General features: G+C 38.2%; 2 protein-coding genes across 2 annotated transcripts in view; one reads left to right on the plus strand and one right to left on the minus strand.

Annotated features, from left to right (window-relative positions):
• LOC125026710 (glutamate receptor ionotropic, delta-2-like) overlaps positions 1–1265 on the minus strand; it is a 2899-nt gene extending 1634 nt beyond the window's left edge. Inside the window, exons 1-2 of the mRNA XM_047615346.1 lie at positions 697–1265; positions 151–338 (exon numbers count right to left, since the gene is read on the minus strand). Coding sequence (XP_047471302.1) covers positions 151–338; positions 697–1260 — 752 coding nt within the window. The 5' untranslated portion in view covers positions 1261–1265. The remainder of the gene's footprint in view (positions 1–150; positions 339–696) is intronic.
• Positions 1266–4055: 2790 nt separating this feature from the next.
• On the plus strand, positions 4056–12732 carry LOC125026435 (kinesin-like protein Klp68D). The gene is made up of 15 exons (XM_047614886.1): positions 4056–4156; positions 4489–4641; positions 5243–5446; positions 5555–5750; positions 5932–6086; positions 6251–6429; positions 6562–6736; positions 6982–7163; positions 7713–7886; positions 8083–8214; positions 8475–8682; positions 9874–10609; positions 10765–10978; positions 11172–11256; positions 11777–12732. The coding sequence occupies exons 2-15, from the start codon at positions 4492–4494 to the stop codon at positions 11804–11806; spliced, it is 2820 nt and encodes a 939-aa protein (XP_047470842.1). The 5' UTR covers positions 4056–4156; positions 4489–4491; the 3' UTR covers positions 11807–12732.
• The last annotated feature ends 2268 nt before the right edge of the window (positions 12733–15000 follow it).

The following is a 15000-nucleotide window of genomic DNA, read 5'->3' on the forward strand; positions in this document are numbered from 1 at the left end:
CTAGGTCACTCCGGATATGAAACCGGAGGGCCAATACTTATACTAATAGTACTAGCCCTCCGGTTTCATACCTAGGTTCGAGGTCCTGTCAGGGAGGGTTGTTATATAACACTAAAATTAATTACAATATCCATTTTCAGAGCAATTTACCTGAAATTACTGTCGGCCAATCCTTCAATGGTGGCGATGATTGACGGGAAAACCGGGACAGTTAAGACGGCGATTAGATTGCAGGTATATGAGAGCGCTAGGATTAGTCCTCCGATCCACCAGACGCCCACCAGCAGTCTCGCCGCCCCCTTCTTGCTCGCCGTGGAGGAACTCTGCTGCACCAGGCTCTGTGGGTGGAGGGAGGAGGGAGGTTATACCAAAAAACAAGGGAATGATGGAAATTGTTGTGTGTGTATATTTACACACACACACACACACACACACACACACACACACACACACACACACACATATATATATATATTTAAATATACATATATAAATAAATAACTAAATATATATATACATACATATATATATATATATATATATATATATATATATATATATATATATATATATATATATATATATAAGCGTTGGCAGCTGTTGGATAGGACTACATCTACCTACATCTTTTATCTTCTTGAAATTCAAAATCAATGGACTCTGTCATATTACTGAAAGCCCCCGCATAACTCATACCTTAAACACGAGAATCGCAACATCCGTGAAGGTGGTGCCCTCCGTTACGTGGATTAGGAGATAGATGATCGGCGTGGTCAGCACAACCGCCCCCACGACGGACGCCCACAACAGGGGGGTGAAGGGCAAGAAGAGGTTCCTCCAAGCGGGCAAGGGCGGCGGGACTCGGAGTGCGAAGCCGAATCCCTCCGTGAAGTAGGTCGCGGTGTAGTCGAAGTCTCGAGCCCTTTCGTAAACCACCGTGAAGTAGTTTATGGTGATGTTCTTTTCGCCGCGATACACGTCTCCCAAGAGGCCGGTCCAGGTGCCGTTCTCCAAGCTGCCCCACAGGTCGTCGGACGCTACGCTGGTGGTCGTGAAGGTGAAGTTGAGCCACGCCCCGAGCGCCTTCAGGATTCGGATGTTCATGCCGTCGACGTCGTCCGTTTCGTAGATGAGAGGATAGTCGTCGTAATCCGAGGCTACGTGCAAGACCTCGCCGTCGAAGGTCTGGAAGCGCTCTGGGAAAAGGGCATCTATTGTGGAGAAAAGCTGGTTATCCCAAGATCCTACAAATAACTTCATACGGCGACCCCCCTCAGGGTCTCTTGAAAACGGCCTTGAGGTAAAGATGAGAAACTCTAACGTTCCTTTGTCGTCGGAAGCCTCGAGCAAAGCAAGGCTTATGGCTCGCTGAATTAAGGGTAACTCCAAGAGAGGCCGAGCGTCGTAGGAAGTGTTCACGTTGACGACAAGGAGCATCGCCGGCGTCCACACGTCATGCACATTCATCAGCCACTCGGGTTCACTCCCAACGACCAGAATGAAGGCGAACCTCCCCCTCACATCCTTGGAAGGAGGAAGGTGATCCTCCCACTTGTCTTCAGCCTGGAAAATCAACAGCGTGGGGGTCTGGTCCAAATCATAAAGGGCTGAAACAATCTTGTCCAACGGCATTATGGATTCAGCTGAAGGATCCACCACGAGAACGATCCATTTTTCCTTCAGCGGTCCACCGACGATATTTGCTAGGACTTGTTCCGGTGAGCGAGACAATCTGGCTGTGACGTGCGTGTTTTCGACGAAGGGAAAGACGGCAACGCATGCCAGGGGGACGAGTGCGGCCACCAACACTCGCAAGGTCGGCGCCATCTCTCCTGCAAGTGTCGTGTGTTGGAGGCATTCCTTTATATATGATTTTACGCAGTGAAATAATCATGAACTGGACACGCGGAGGTAAAACTAATTGCTGGGATTTATACATTCAGATAGAAATTAAACGATGAATGATTAATGAAAGATTGCGTTTTTAAACGGAAGCAATTACCAAAAATCGACCAGAGTCTGACCACTAACGTTCTAAATGGCTCATCAATATTCATCCTCGGTCGGAGCGCCGCGGAAGCCCGATGAACACGTTGAAGATTTTCATCGACTATTCATATCCTGGATTTGTAATATTCATACCACTTCCTTTCGTTCTGGTCTGGATTAGATTATTTTATTAATGTGAATATCGTCTTTAGAACAAGACAGATGTTACCTTTCCTTTCTTCTAAAGTGAGAGGGATTAATAGAAGTCAACCACGATTTTTTAGAAATATATCAATTTCGTGTATAGTGGTTGATTTACCTTGTGTTGATCTTATATCAAATGGATCAGTTGTTATTGGTCACATTCACTATTTTTTGTTGGGTTAAGCAGTGAATTCTCTACAGACTTTGCGGAGAATATATCGATTACTTTCATTCTATGTGATACATCACAAATTAAAGTAATTGACGTAAATGTAACTCTTAAACATGCACGCCGTTTATTAAAAATGTGAATCGATGTATTACTCAAAATGTTCACCGTCCGTTTATATTATTAGTTTATGCCTGTTACATCAGTTAACTAATCTCATACAGTAACAGGAAGCTCTGACGCACGCTGTACTGCAACGCACGGTATAGTAGCACCCAAAATTTGAAACCGGAAATCTTGCAAAGTTCTGATAGATCTCGCACAGAAAGCATTCGGTTATGATGATCTCATGAGACTTAACAGCTGAAACAGGCCAAATGGTAATGCTTAACTCACAAATATGAATGACGTTAAATGCATGACCTACAGCAAGAACAGACTCATGTGTGTAACTTTGTTGGATGCGTTTGACGGCGCCCTTTCGCATTTTAACGAAATATTTGCAGATATGTACACTGTGTATTCTATAGTGTAAACAAAAGCCGGCAGAATGTGGTTAGTAATGTTATTCATTATGTCGGTTAGGTCATAGGAATCTTTACAAAGTAAATGCAAAATATTTTCTCGGAATTGTAATATGAACTAATTGTTTTTTCTATTGGATAAATATCGCAACACTGCGATATTTTAAGGCAAAAATACACATTTGTGTGTATATATATATATATGTCTATACACACACATATATTCACACACACGCACACACACTCAAACACACGCACACACACACACACACACACACACACACACATATGTGTGTGTGTGTGTGTGTGTGTGATATATATATATATACATTATAACAAATGGAATCGAACTAAAATATTACTACTACTACTACCACTAGCTACTATTACTACTACTGCTACTGCTGCTGCTGCTGTTACTACTGCTCATATTTATTAACCGTCATAATGTTTTTTTTTTTCTCCGTTTATCAAAAGCTAGGGTGTCGATACAAAATTTGATACTCCGTTGGGGTCCACGAGTTAAACAGTTTGAGAATCCCAGGTCTAGACAGAAAGTCAGTCCCACAAGTTAATGATAATGGAGTTTACAGTAGTTTACCCTCTGGACACGCCCCTCTGTAATCTATGTAGAAACTTTAGAGATTACCCTCATCGTGTCAGTAGAAATGCTTTATTTTATTATAGAAAAGGGGGAAATTAAAGAAAGAGAGGGATGAATAGAATATAAAAATGGAGTGGCGAAATTCATTAGTTTTGAAATTTGCACAGTACACTGAAATAAATGTATAAAAGAATATTGCTCACACGCATATCTCAAACCTTACGACAATAAATACAATATCCTAAACAGATCCAACAATCAAGCAAAAAATACACACCCACACCCATAACATCTCAAACCACGAAACTTGAAAAGGCAAGCTTGGAGTTCGAGACCCAAAACAGACCTTTAAAAAATACAATACCCCCCAAAAAATACACAATCAAGCCAAACAATGCCCACCCACACGCATAACATCTCAAGACTTTAAAAAAAAAATACAATATACCCCCAAAATCAAGCAAAAAAAAAAAAAAAAAAACATCCCTAATATCTCAAACCACGAAACTTGAATAGGCAAGTTTGAGGGTCGCGCTCCGGGGTCGGACTCGGAGTTCAAGCGACCCAAAACAGACGCTCACACGACCCAACTTGCACCCATTCAAAATTGCCAACGGACGCGCACGCAACAGTTGTTTGTGATTTCTGCTTCGTTTGCAGTTGCAGGTGTGGTTGATTTGGTGTTGTTTGTTTGAGTGAGGCGAGGGATTAGGTTCCGTGGACTTCTGTGGGTAGGGAAACGCGATTTTGATTTGAATAACGGATAGTGATGGATTTGAATGTACCTTACGGGGGTGTTGTGTCATGTATGGACATTTTTTTGACAGGAGCACACGAACAGATCATATTTATAAATTGATAGGTATAACCTGTTTTAGTTTATCAGAGATATTTGGTTATAGCATGGCATCTATGTAAGAGTAAAATAATATTATCATGATTTTACTTAAGTATATAAATCATCAACTTAGATATTAATCAATTTTCTTAATTTTCAGACTATGTTTTTAACACCTGCAACCCCTCAAGTGGGTACAGGTGGAAGCAGCGGCAGTAATGTGAGGGTTTATGTAAGGACAAGACCCCTCTTGTCCCAAGAACTGGAAAATGGAGCTGAAAGTATCCTTTCTGTTCTTCCATCAGATAAACAAGTAAGATTTTTGTGTTACTGCAGGATTACTTTCATTCTTCCTTACTAAGGCAAAACATTCTTTGCCATAGTACCATTGTCAGTTACCTAAACTATGAAATTACAAAATGTCTACAGATGCTAGTAATCTTCTTTGACATAACATTCTTTAGTTATTGATAAATAAGTTCTGGATCTGAATTAGAACTAGACTATTTAATATCGTGACAAGCAAGGCCTGGGCACTTTAGTGTGTGTTGTTCTGTAATGGGGGTCCTGAGGTGTGATCCTAGCCGTTGGAACAGGACTTGTGATGTGATTAGCTTTACCCATCATCAGGAAAAATTTTGCCATGATGTCAAAGAACATTACCTTGTGTCAGTGGGTTAAGGGGCTCATATGAGGCAAATTTATATGTACTGCCTACAGTCTATTCTCTTCATGTATCATGTACTTTCTGTCTCATGATATCACATGCTTTGATATGTGGGTGGGTAGGTGGGAGGGTGGTCATGTGCACATGCTTGGTTATGGCAGATAGGTAGTGGGTGTGTGTGTCTGTGTTAAGAAGTTAGCATTGTAAAATGTACAACAGAAGATCCTTCATATTTTCTATATTTCAGGTCATTGTTAAATCTTCCTATGATAAAGTGTTCAAGTTTGAAGATGTATTCAGTGAAGAGTGTCCACAACATGAGGTGTACAGGAAGACTGTTGCTCCACTAATTGCCAAAGTGCAAGAGGGTTATAATGCCACTGTCTTTGCCTATGGACAGACAGGTTCAGGGAAGACATTTACAATAGGAACAGACCCCTGCACTGCCAAGGTTAGTTACTTTCAAGTCTTTGCCATTACTAATGAGTTTTTATGATAACAAATGTGGAGATTCTATTATTGAGAGGTAAAATTTTATTGAATATATAATCTCTTTTAGGAAGATGAGGGTCTTCTCCAGAGGGCAATGCATACCATATTAGGAGATGATAGCGTGCAAGATGAGAATAAAGGCCCTGATGTGCCGAAACCTGGATATCTTTCACTTTCTTTTATGGAAGTTTACAATGAGACAGTCTTTGATCTCTTAGCCCCTACTAGGGTACCATTGGAGGTCAAAGCTGGGAAAGGTGGAGGTAAGGCATAAGTTGGATGTTACATGTTAAGTCCTTAAAGCCTGGTTTCTGAATAACATTGGAAAGTGATATTGCAATACAAGGGGGAAAAAATGTGATGCCATGAGTTAATAAAAGTATATTGAAATGTATGTTTTATTGTTTAATTAATTAATTTATTTATTTTATTTATGGTTTTCAGGTGTGTCAGCTATAGGAATGGTAGAGGAACAGGTGCACAGTGTGGAAGAGGGGCTGCTGCTCCTAGAAAAAGGGAGTCGTCTGCGCAGTGTTGGGTCAACAGCAATGAATCAGCACTCATCTCGTTCCCATGCCCTCATTTATTTAAATGTTAAAGTATGGTTTGCATCTGTTTAGAAAATTTATGAAATATTGCAAAATCAGTCAGATTAGTAACTAATATATGTTCTAAATATTGGCATCATTGAGATCAGAAATAGCATTTGAAGCCAATTTATGCAAAGAATTTGTTAATGTATGTAGCTATTTATGATTTGCAGTGTGGAAGTCATAAAGGCTGCTTGAAGCTTGTTGACTTAGCAGGAGCTGAAGGGGTGGGCCGAGCTCAAACCTCAGGTCAGTCATTTATGGAGGGTGTGGCCATCAACAAAGGGCTTTTGACTCTAGGCAAAGTCCTTGCAGCACTAAGCAACTCCACAACTGGATATGTACCATACAGGTAATATAATAATGTGATCTTACTTTATGGAAAGAAATAATGCATTTTGCACTACGTATTGAGAAAAGTTTTATGTTTGTGGATATATAAAAAATATTTTATATTCATATTATATTTTATGTTGTTTACCAGAGAATCAATTCTGACAAGACTCCTCAAAGACTCTTTGGGAGGTACCAGTCACACTACCATGATTGCCTGTGTGAATCCAGCAAGCATTAACATGTATGAGACAATCAACACACTCACATATGCTGAACAAGCAAGAAACATACGTACCAGGCCTCAGGTGCTCTCCACTGTAAAGGTAACCTATTTTATTAAAATGGTTTGTAGAATTATTGAGTATATATTATCATAGATGTTTTGCTAAGTTTTTCATTCATGATAAAGTCTACTTTTATAAAGCTGTCTGTAGTATGAAGGTTGAGGACACGACAGTGCTAAAAGTCTGAAGTAAAAGTCTTGCTGTCAAGTAGAAAGAAAATATAGAACTCAAAGTTTTTCCATAACATCCAAGTATTTAGAAATGTAAATGTGTCTCCCCCTCAGAGATATGGTGTAAAGCGTCGTTGTGAGGATGTAACTGCCACACCGGGAGCCTGGAAGAGACGATTAATGGCATCAGGGAAGAAGCAAGATAACAATACTACAGTCTCAACTCCAGGCCACAAAGTTCCAAAAAGAAGAGTTGTGACTTCTCTAAACAACACATTTGCTACACCAAGCAACAAGTCAGTGTACTCTCTTCTATACTATACTATGTTAAATAAGAAAGGGACATTTAAATATATATCTCAGAAGATAATGTATACTCTTGTTACCCTTTACAGAAAGCATTATGGTTATTAGTATTTTATTACTAAGTTCTTTTTTTTATACTATATAAACACTCATGTATTGGATACAGGAGCATACTGCAGGATGTTCTGATAACCATCAGAAACTGGTAAAACTGATCTAGAGTATATAATATTCAGTCCACACTAGCATGAATCAGAAACATTTTTATCTATTATCATATAATAGACAAAACCTTTAAGCTTAGAATTTTAAGGTGAGCAAACTGGGGTGTGGTGATTTTTATGGGTGCATAGACCTTTTTTGTCACCCGCAATTATTTACATAGTACAAGGGTCCTTTTTTGTCACCCACATCTATTTCCAAAGTACAAAGGTATCTATTTCTTACATCACTTAATTGGTCTTCATGCCACAGAAAAAAACATCTCTGTATGATAGCCACAGTGCCTTCAAGGAACTAAGTGAAATGTTTGTTTACAGAACAAGGGATATCTTCAGCAGCTCTCTCCTGGAAGCTAGCATGCCTCCACCACCTCCAGGGTTCCCTACCATTAAACAGTCAATCTTTGAGGATGTCTCACCCTCAGGTCTCAGTGTCATACATCCCATTAGGACATCAGATGAGGTCAAGGGAACCTCTGCCCCTTCATTTAGGTAAAGTTTATTTATGTATTATTGTTGTTTTTTTTTTTAATGCACGATATTCTGAAGTATAATGTATAGATCTAATAGTATGATATTTTTTCATTATTTCCTTGTCATTGTAAGTATTCATGAAGAGTATAATTTCTTGTAAGTGTTTATTCTTATCATTACTACTGTTATCATGCCTCCCCCATTCTCTCTGCAGTCCAATGCTTGAGCGAGTGACCAACCGATTAGAGCAGTCTGTAATGACCCAACTGGAGAGTATTGAGGATCGTGTGGCCGACAGAATTATTGAGCGTCTCACCAAGAAGAATAAGCGCAAACGAAGATCAAGGTACCATTTGAATATTATTATTATTTTTATTATTATTATTATTGTTGTTGTTGTTGTTGTTGTTGTTGTTGTTGTGGTTGTTGTAATTATGATGATGATGATGATTATGATGCAACAAAAATGACTTGAAGATATTCTAATGTAACCATGCTAGGTAATATTGCTATCTTTTCCAAACCAACAGAATCATTCTCAGTTGATATTTTTGTTGCAGAAATATTGGTAAAAAAATTTTTTTATATATTTTTTTCTGTGTTCAGAACAAGAAGAAGGACAAAGAAGCACGAGAGTTCCACACCAACAGGCTTGGAAAGTGAAAAATCATTAAGCGAAAGTGATTCTTCAGGCAGCAATAATCTTGGTGCGTCCATCATTGGTGCCATTTTTAACGGAGATGACATGAAATCAATGCTGCAAGGAATAGTCACAGATGCATTACAGAGCACACAGAAGGACAAGATGCCAAGGGTAGGGAAGATTTTGTTCATTATTTTGTCTTTTATAAATTGTCTTCTTCTTTTTTTTCTTTTTTTTTTATGAAACCTTGCTAGTTTGTTATTCTTTGGGGTGAATAGAACTTGTAATTGTTTGATTGGATTTGTTAATATTACCAAGAAACCATTAGTTTTATACGGATGAATAGGCAATTAACTTATAGCCTCCTGTGTCAATAGATTCATTCCATATATAAATTAGCCACTCACTAGGTGACTTGAATTGCTGTTATGCTGACTGCATGTATCTACTGCAAGGCACACAGGTCTGGACTTCATACTACTACACAATTACACTTCAGCCTTCATAAATTCATGGCCTGTTGTGCATACCATTGAAAAGGGTATTTTGTATAATATACTTATAATTTTTTTTTGTTCTATTACACTACTTTAATGAGTAAGGCTGATATATGCAGCTGAATAACATGCATTGCTCGTATTCATCTGCTTGGGCAGGTTGCTCAGCTTCTTGCAGTTACATACGCCTTGGACTGAGAGCAGGAAGTTGTCAAAACTTCTTGAAGGGATCATGTTAAACTTGAGATTATCTAGTTCATTATTTATACTGAAAGAATATTTTCACTACAGTTGGTGTGCATTAGAAATTTTGTGTGAGATAGTATGGCTAGCCCTTTTACATGAACAACATACACAAATACATACATTTGCATAAATACTGATTAGCACACTCATGCAGGTAACCTCAACTAGTAGATTGCTAAGGGATTTAGGCTATGTAGATAGGTCATTCCTAAAGCTATAGATACTCACTTGTGCATTACTATAGTTATTTTATTAACACTTATATTTACAAATGTTGACATATGTGCTGTTTTATTCCATCACATATACACCAACTCACTTACTCTCTTTCTCCCTCACTCCTTCGATATCTTCTCATCTGTAAACATTTCTTTCTCTTTTTCTGTTCTTTACATAGTGGCACAATTTTATAACATCAATTGACCTGGAAGATAGGTCACTGAGGGATGTGCTGTATAGACAGGTTGCTCTCACACTCAATATAGCGGTCTTCTTGTCAACAGCATAATTTCCCACAGTCCTCTCATACCAAACCAAATTTTAACAGAAAATTTTGATGAGTTATGATTTATGTTGTCGATGCAAAATTAACTTGCACAATTTTCTTTGCATTTTCCAGAGAAGTAAAAGGTTTAGCACTGCACCCACAAGCAACAAAGAAAATGTGATTCCATGCAGTGATCTTCGGAAACCTCTGGGAAATGTCACGAATGTTTACCAGTTAAGTGACACTATGTGTATGAAGAAAGGGAACGACTTGTCTTTTATGTCTCAAAAGCCTGTTCCACAGAAGCAAGATCCATCTGACATGGATATTGACTATGATCTTGTGAAACAGATACCAATAACCAGCACAGCTTTTGTTGATAATCGAGCTGTAAGGAGATCTACTCGCCTCTCAACAAGACAGAGCATCCACAAGTCTCTGTTCCCCAAGATAGAGAATGATACTTCATCTTCTTTCTTTGAACTAAGTAACAAGAGCACTACCAGGTCTGACTTTGATCTCTCTCATTCTACTACTGCTGTTTTCAATGATGGTAGCTCTCCAACCCTGAAGTCACGTGAAGTAGATATGAAAGCAAGTGACAAAACAGATAACAAAGAAAATATGACCTTCTTGAAGGAAGAGTCTCAATTGAAAAGCGATAGACAGAGGCTGGATATCACTCTCTCTTCTCCCTTGCAAATTGACAAAATTCTCAAGAAGGATACAAGGCATGGAGTTCGGAGGTCCTCTAGATTTGCTGCCATAAAGGCCACTCAGCGTAATTTTGAGATCTATAAGGGAGAGAGTCCTCTTAGTAATATGTGCAAGAGCAGGCGCTCCTCTGTTTCCTCTAGGAAAAAGAAAGGTAAAACAGTTGTTAAATTTTGTATTTTGAATGTATTTCATGGTAAATATAGTCCTGGATACCTGGTCTTTTCTTAAAAGAGTCCATTTGCATGTGAAATGAAAATGACTTCATTTGAGAAAACAAGTAAACATTATTGATTCTCCTTTTTACAGCAGTGTCATTAGCAAATGTCACAGTGTGTGCAGCACCTACAGAAACCTCTCTCTTGAATGAGACAGATGGAAAGTGGCAGTTAGTGGTAAGCCCTCGTCTCCAGAAGCAACACAATGACAAAATCCTCCACATCTTAAATAATGGCTCTTTGAAGACTCTCCAGCAACTCCCCACAGTAGGACCCAAGACTGCCATGGTTATACACAACTTCAGGTTAGTTTTTAGAGTGGGATTGGATGATTTTGTTCATGATCTTATGAGGATGTTTTGCCATGTGGTTTATGGTTGAACTGCTCTTTTACTTTCTTTATATGTGTGTGATAAATGTCACAAATTCTTTCATATAATATTTGTAGTATAACTAGTAGGTTAACTGAATGTTTAATAACTTAATTTTCATCCCAAGGCAATTTTATGGAGAATTTAAGACTGTTGAAGACCTGAAAGATGTACCTGCTCTGCCTAAGACCTACTACACAAGGTTCATGAAGGTGAGTTCTTTCTTCGTGCTGTACTTTGTGGCAAAGCAGTTTTCTTATATTTGGAGGTAAATTTTTATGCACAAATTTCAGGAGGGTATTCAAATTTAGAGTCAATGTCTACATTAATTTTGTAATGATATATATGTAGAATATATCTGCAAAAATATTATGATTGCTACGCTCTTGACTGCTTAACATCTTCGTTATTTTTACACATTTAATATACTTATAGCTAATCAGTTGATGCTTTGAATGTTGCTATTTATCTGCATTCAATTCTTAAACAATTATGTGCCTTTTAGAATGTGTTACCTGATTTAGTTGTGATATTCTATCTTTATATTTTCCTGTATATGATCTGGTACAGAATTCTTTTATTTTTTGTGCATGGTAAAATATAGGAATGAAATATGGAGTTTTAGTATAATCGGTAATCATTGTTACAGTATTTTATTTATTAAAGGAAAATATGTAAGCACTTATATTATAAGCATTGTTTATATATTAAAAAAAAACTTTTCTTTTACAGGCAAACTTAATGAATCAACTTTGTTTTTAGTTCAAAGTTTCTCCCAACAAAAAGTACCTGGACCACTCTTTTGGTATCAAGTGTTATTGTAGATACCATTATGAAGACAAGTTTCTGTACAAGATTAATATTAAGAATTTTATGAATTTTTGTAAAAATACATTTTGTGTTCTCTTCACAGAAGAAACATTGATGATATTATTTAAGCAATTTCCTGTCTGACTGTATATTTGATTTGGTTTTGTTTAAAAAATTATTTGACTCTGCAGTTTAGCTTTAGGAATATAGCTTATAAGATATTTGGTCTTTTTAGATCTCAACTTTTTCTTATATATGTATATGGAGATGTATACACTTAAGTGTTAATGTGACAAGGTTTTACATTTTTCCTCATTATTAGTATTATCTTGTACTTTACCCTTTTTATTTGATAATTTTCTCTATTTGCTTAAGGAAAATTTATCCAAGTATATGGCCAGAAATTAGGTAAATTATATTTGCTCACAACTATTAACTCATTCTTACTTTTCTATTTCTTTGGGGCATCATCCAGTAAAAAAAAAAAAAAAAAAAAAAAAAAAAAATGCAGCTCATGCTGAAGTTAGGAGTCTATTTGTGCCCCACTACCAATATCCTGAGTAGTTTTAAGCTATTCTAGTTGTTTTTCTAAGACTTTGACACATATCAGTTATTTCAGAAAGTGGTATCTGACACCTATGAGAAAACAAAACGTTCCTAACTACTCAGTGTATCATTCTTCATTCTTTACTTGCAAGTTTGACAGGTCTTTTAACTGTTTTATCCCATTGGGAAGAAGTTATGCTCATTTCTTTTAAAAAGTGTGCTGCAAATATATAATACTGTTAAATGAGATGCTCTTTACTTTCTATTTAACAATAGATGTATTTTATATATTCGTATATGAATTTTTCATTTTTGAATATAGCTTTCTTTTGTAAATGTAAAGTTTTATTTACCTAATCATCCTTAGAAGAGTTTGGGGGTGTATGTCCAGTATTTGTTTTATACTGTGTGTGTGTGTGTGTGATATATCATATAGATAGAGCTTTTGATTTCTAGTTCATTTTTCCAATCCCTTAGCTTTGTGCCCCCTTATTAAGACTTTTCATCAATGAACCTCAATCTAAGATAACCGAATTTGGAGTGAAACTCATAAATTGAGAAAATTCTAAATGTTTATTCCCCCCAATCCCATGCCCATTGTTACTGTGGGGGAGTGGGCTTAGAAGACAGAGGCTGGGCCCTAGTGCTGGGAATCATCCCTGCTTGGGCCTCAGCCCTTGACTCAACTAATTTTGCATGGTCTTTTTCCCTCCCTTTTTAATTTCCCTTTCTTCTCTAACCCTCTCTACTATCCATTTCCTAAGATGTGAGAGCTGTGAAAGGATGAAAGGCTGAGGTTGTGCCAGTCATGAATGACCTGAGGGAGCCATGGGCATGTTATTCCCATTTAGTTGTCCTTACCCCTAAAGGGGACCCTGAGGGATGGACAATATGCTTAAGGCTTACCATGGCCAATAATGAAGACTTTATAGCATTATTAGGGGCAATAAGACTTGCCCCCTTCATCAAATAGCACCACTGATTCAAATTTTCTGGGATCTCATTTGACCATGACCCTGAACACTGCTGCTATCCCCTCCTCAAGGCCTGCTATCACACCATCCAAGTCAATATTCAACCTCCAGGAGACTTCCTCCTCTCCCAACATCTTCACTCCCACAACTTTCTTCATTAACTACCCCATCATCCTTTATTACTACTCTACAACATTATCGTCTACCTCTCTCAACACTACTTCCTCTTCCACGTGTCCCCATCCTTCTACTTCTTAAATACTCTTACTTAGCCCAGCCAAATGGAACCAATTTTTCATGATCCTCCCCACAGCTTTTTACTCTGACAACACTCTCCTTCTAGCAATGTCTCTAAAAACAAAAGTTTCCTTTCACAGCTGGCCCGATCGTTCCTGCCTCGCCAGTGTTACATCTGGAACCCATGCTAAAGCATTATTAACCCTGACAGGCTTCACTGGCAAAACCATTCCAGCCCAACTTCATCCCACCCTACTTGTACCAGAACTGTTTCCATCTCCCCAACAAACTGCAGAAACTCTTGAAGACATTCAAAATTATCTAATCATGATCCAAGATAAAATGCCTACACCTCATCCATCCTCCAATCTCTCTGTTCCCAGTCCTTCTATACTCAAAGTAACTGCCGACATCCATCATGTTCCTCCTACACCCCTTCCTCCTACTCCCTCCCAACACCTACCATTCCCCCTGCTTCATCTACGTCATCCCCCCATCCTTCCCCGTCATCACTTCATCACCTTCCCTGAATTTTCTCCCTTCGAACATTTTTCCAGAAACTGTGATCAAATCGCCTTTAAACCCCTTTCTCCTTTTGCTAATCCCTACCTTACCCTACGGACATCTCTTGCGGAGTCCTACACTTCTTCCTTTAACAATTTTGGTCTAATCACCCTTGTTAATCCCTACCGTCCTGAACTGCTATACGACTTCTGGCATATTGAGCATTTAATCAACTAACCCCACTCTTTACCCTTTTCGCTATTACACCTTTCCATTATGCTATGTGAGCTTTGATGTCTAGCGCAATTATTTCGCTATGTAACCATTACAGTTTAATTGTCCAATATAAGTCCTCCATCCCACAAGAGTATGACATTTTGTCTCCTGTTGGAAGAAAGAAATTTGGTCTTTCTGTGCTCAATGAATTGGCTTTGGGTAAGGCTTATTAAATTATTTGTTTTATAAAGTAGGCTCATGGGTTTAGTATCCAGTATATTCCCCTAGATGATATTTGTCTGGGAGTCAACAGAAAAAGGAAAATCTTTGTTTGAAAAGGTTAACCCAGATAGTAGACCGCACAAATACGTAACCTCGATATTAAAAAAAGAAAAAAAAGAAAAAAAAATCCCTGCTCTGTAATTTACAATTTTGACCATTTTGTAGTATTTTTTATTGGCTCCCTCTCTCTCTCTTCCCCCATCTCTCTCTCTCTCTCTCTCTCTCTCTCTCTCTCTCTCTCTCTCTCTCTCTCTCTCTCTCTCTCTCTCTCTCTCTCTCTCTCTCTCTCTCTCTCTCTCTCTCTCTCTCTCTCTCTCTCTCTCTCTCTCTCTCTCTCTCTCTCTCTCTCTCTCTCTCTCCCTCCCCCTCCCCCTTCCCCTTCCCCTT

This window comes from Penaeus chinensis, chromosome 6 (assembly GCF_019202785.1).
Source record: "Penaeus chinensis breed Huanghai No. 1 chromosome 6, ASM1920278v2, whole genome shotgun sequence".
Lineage (NCBI taxonomy): Eukaryota > Metazoa > Arthropoda > Malacostraca > Decapoda > Penaeidae > Penaeus > Penaeus chinensis.

Coding starts and splice junctions, on each gene's coding strand:
- LOC125026435 (XM_047614886.1), top strand. CDS start 4,492: ATGTTTTTAACACCTGCAACCCCTCAAGTGGGTACAGGTGGAAGCAGC. Junction 6,737..6,981: donor AGGTGCTCTCCACTGTAAAG/GTAACCTATTTT, acceptor TCTCCCCCTCAG/AGATATGGTGTAAAGCGTCG. Junction 10,979..11,171: donor ATGGTTATACACAACTTCAG/GTTAGTTTTTAG, acceptor TTTCATCCCAAG/GCAATTTTATGGAGAATTTA.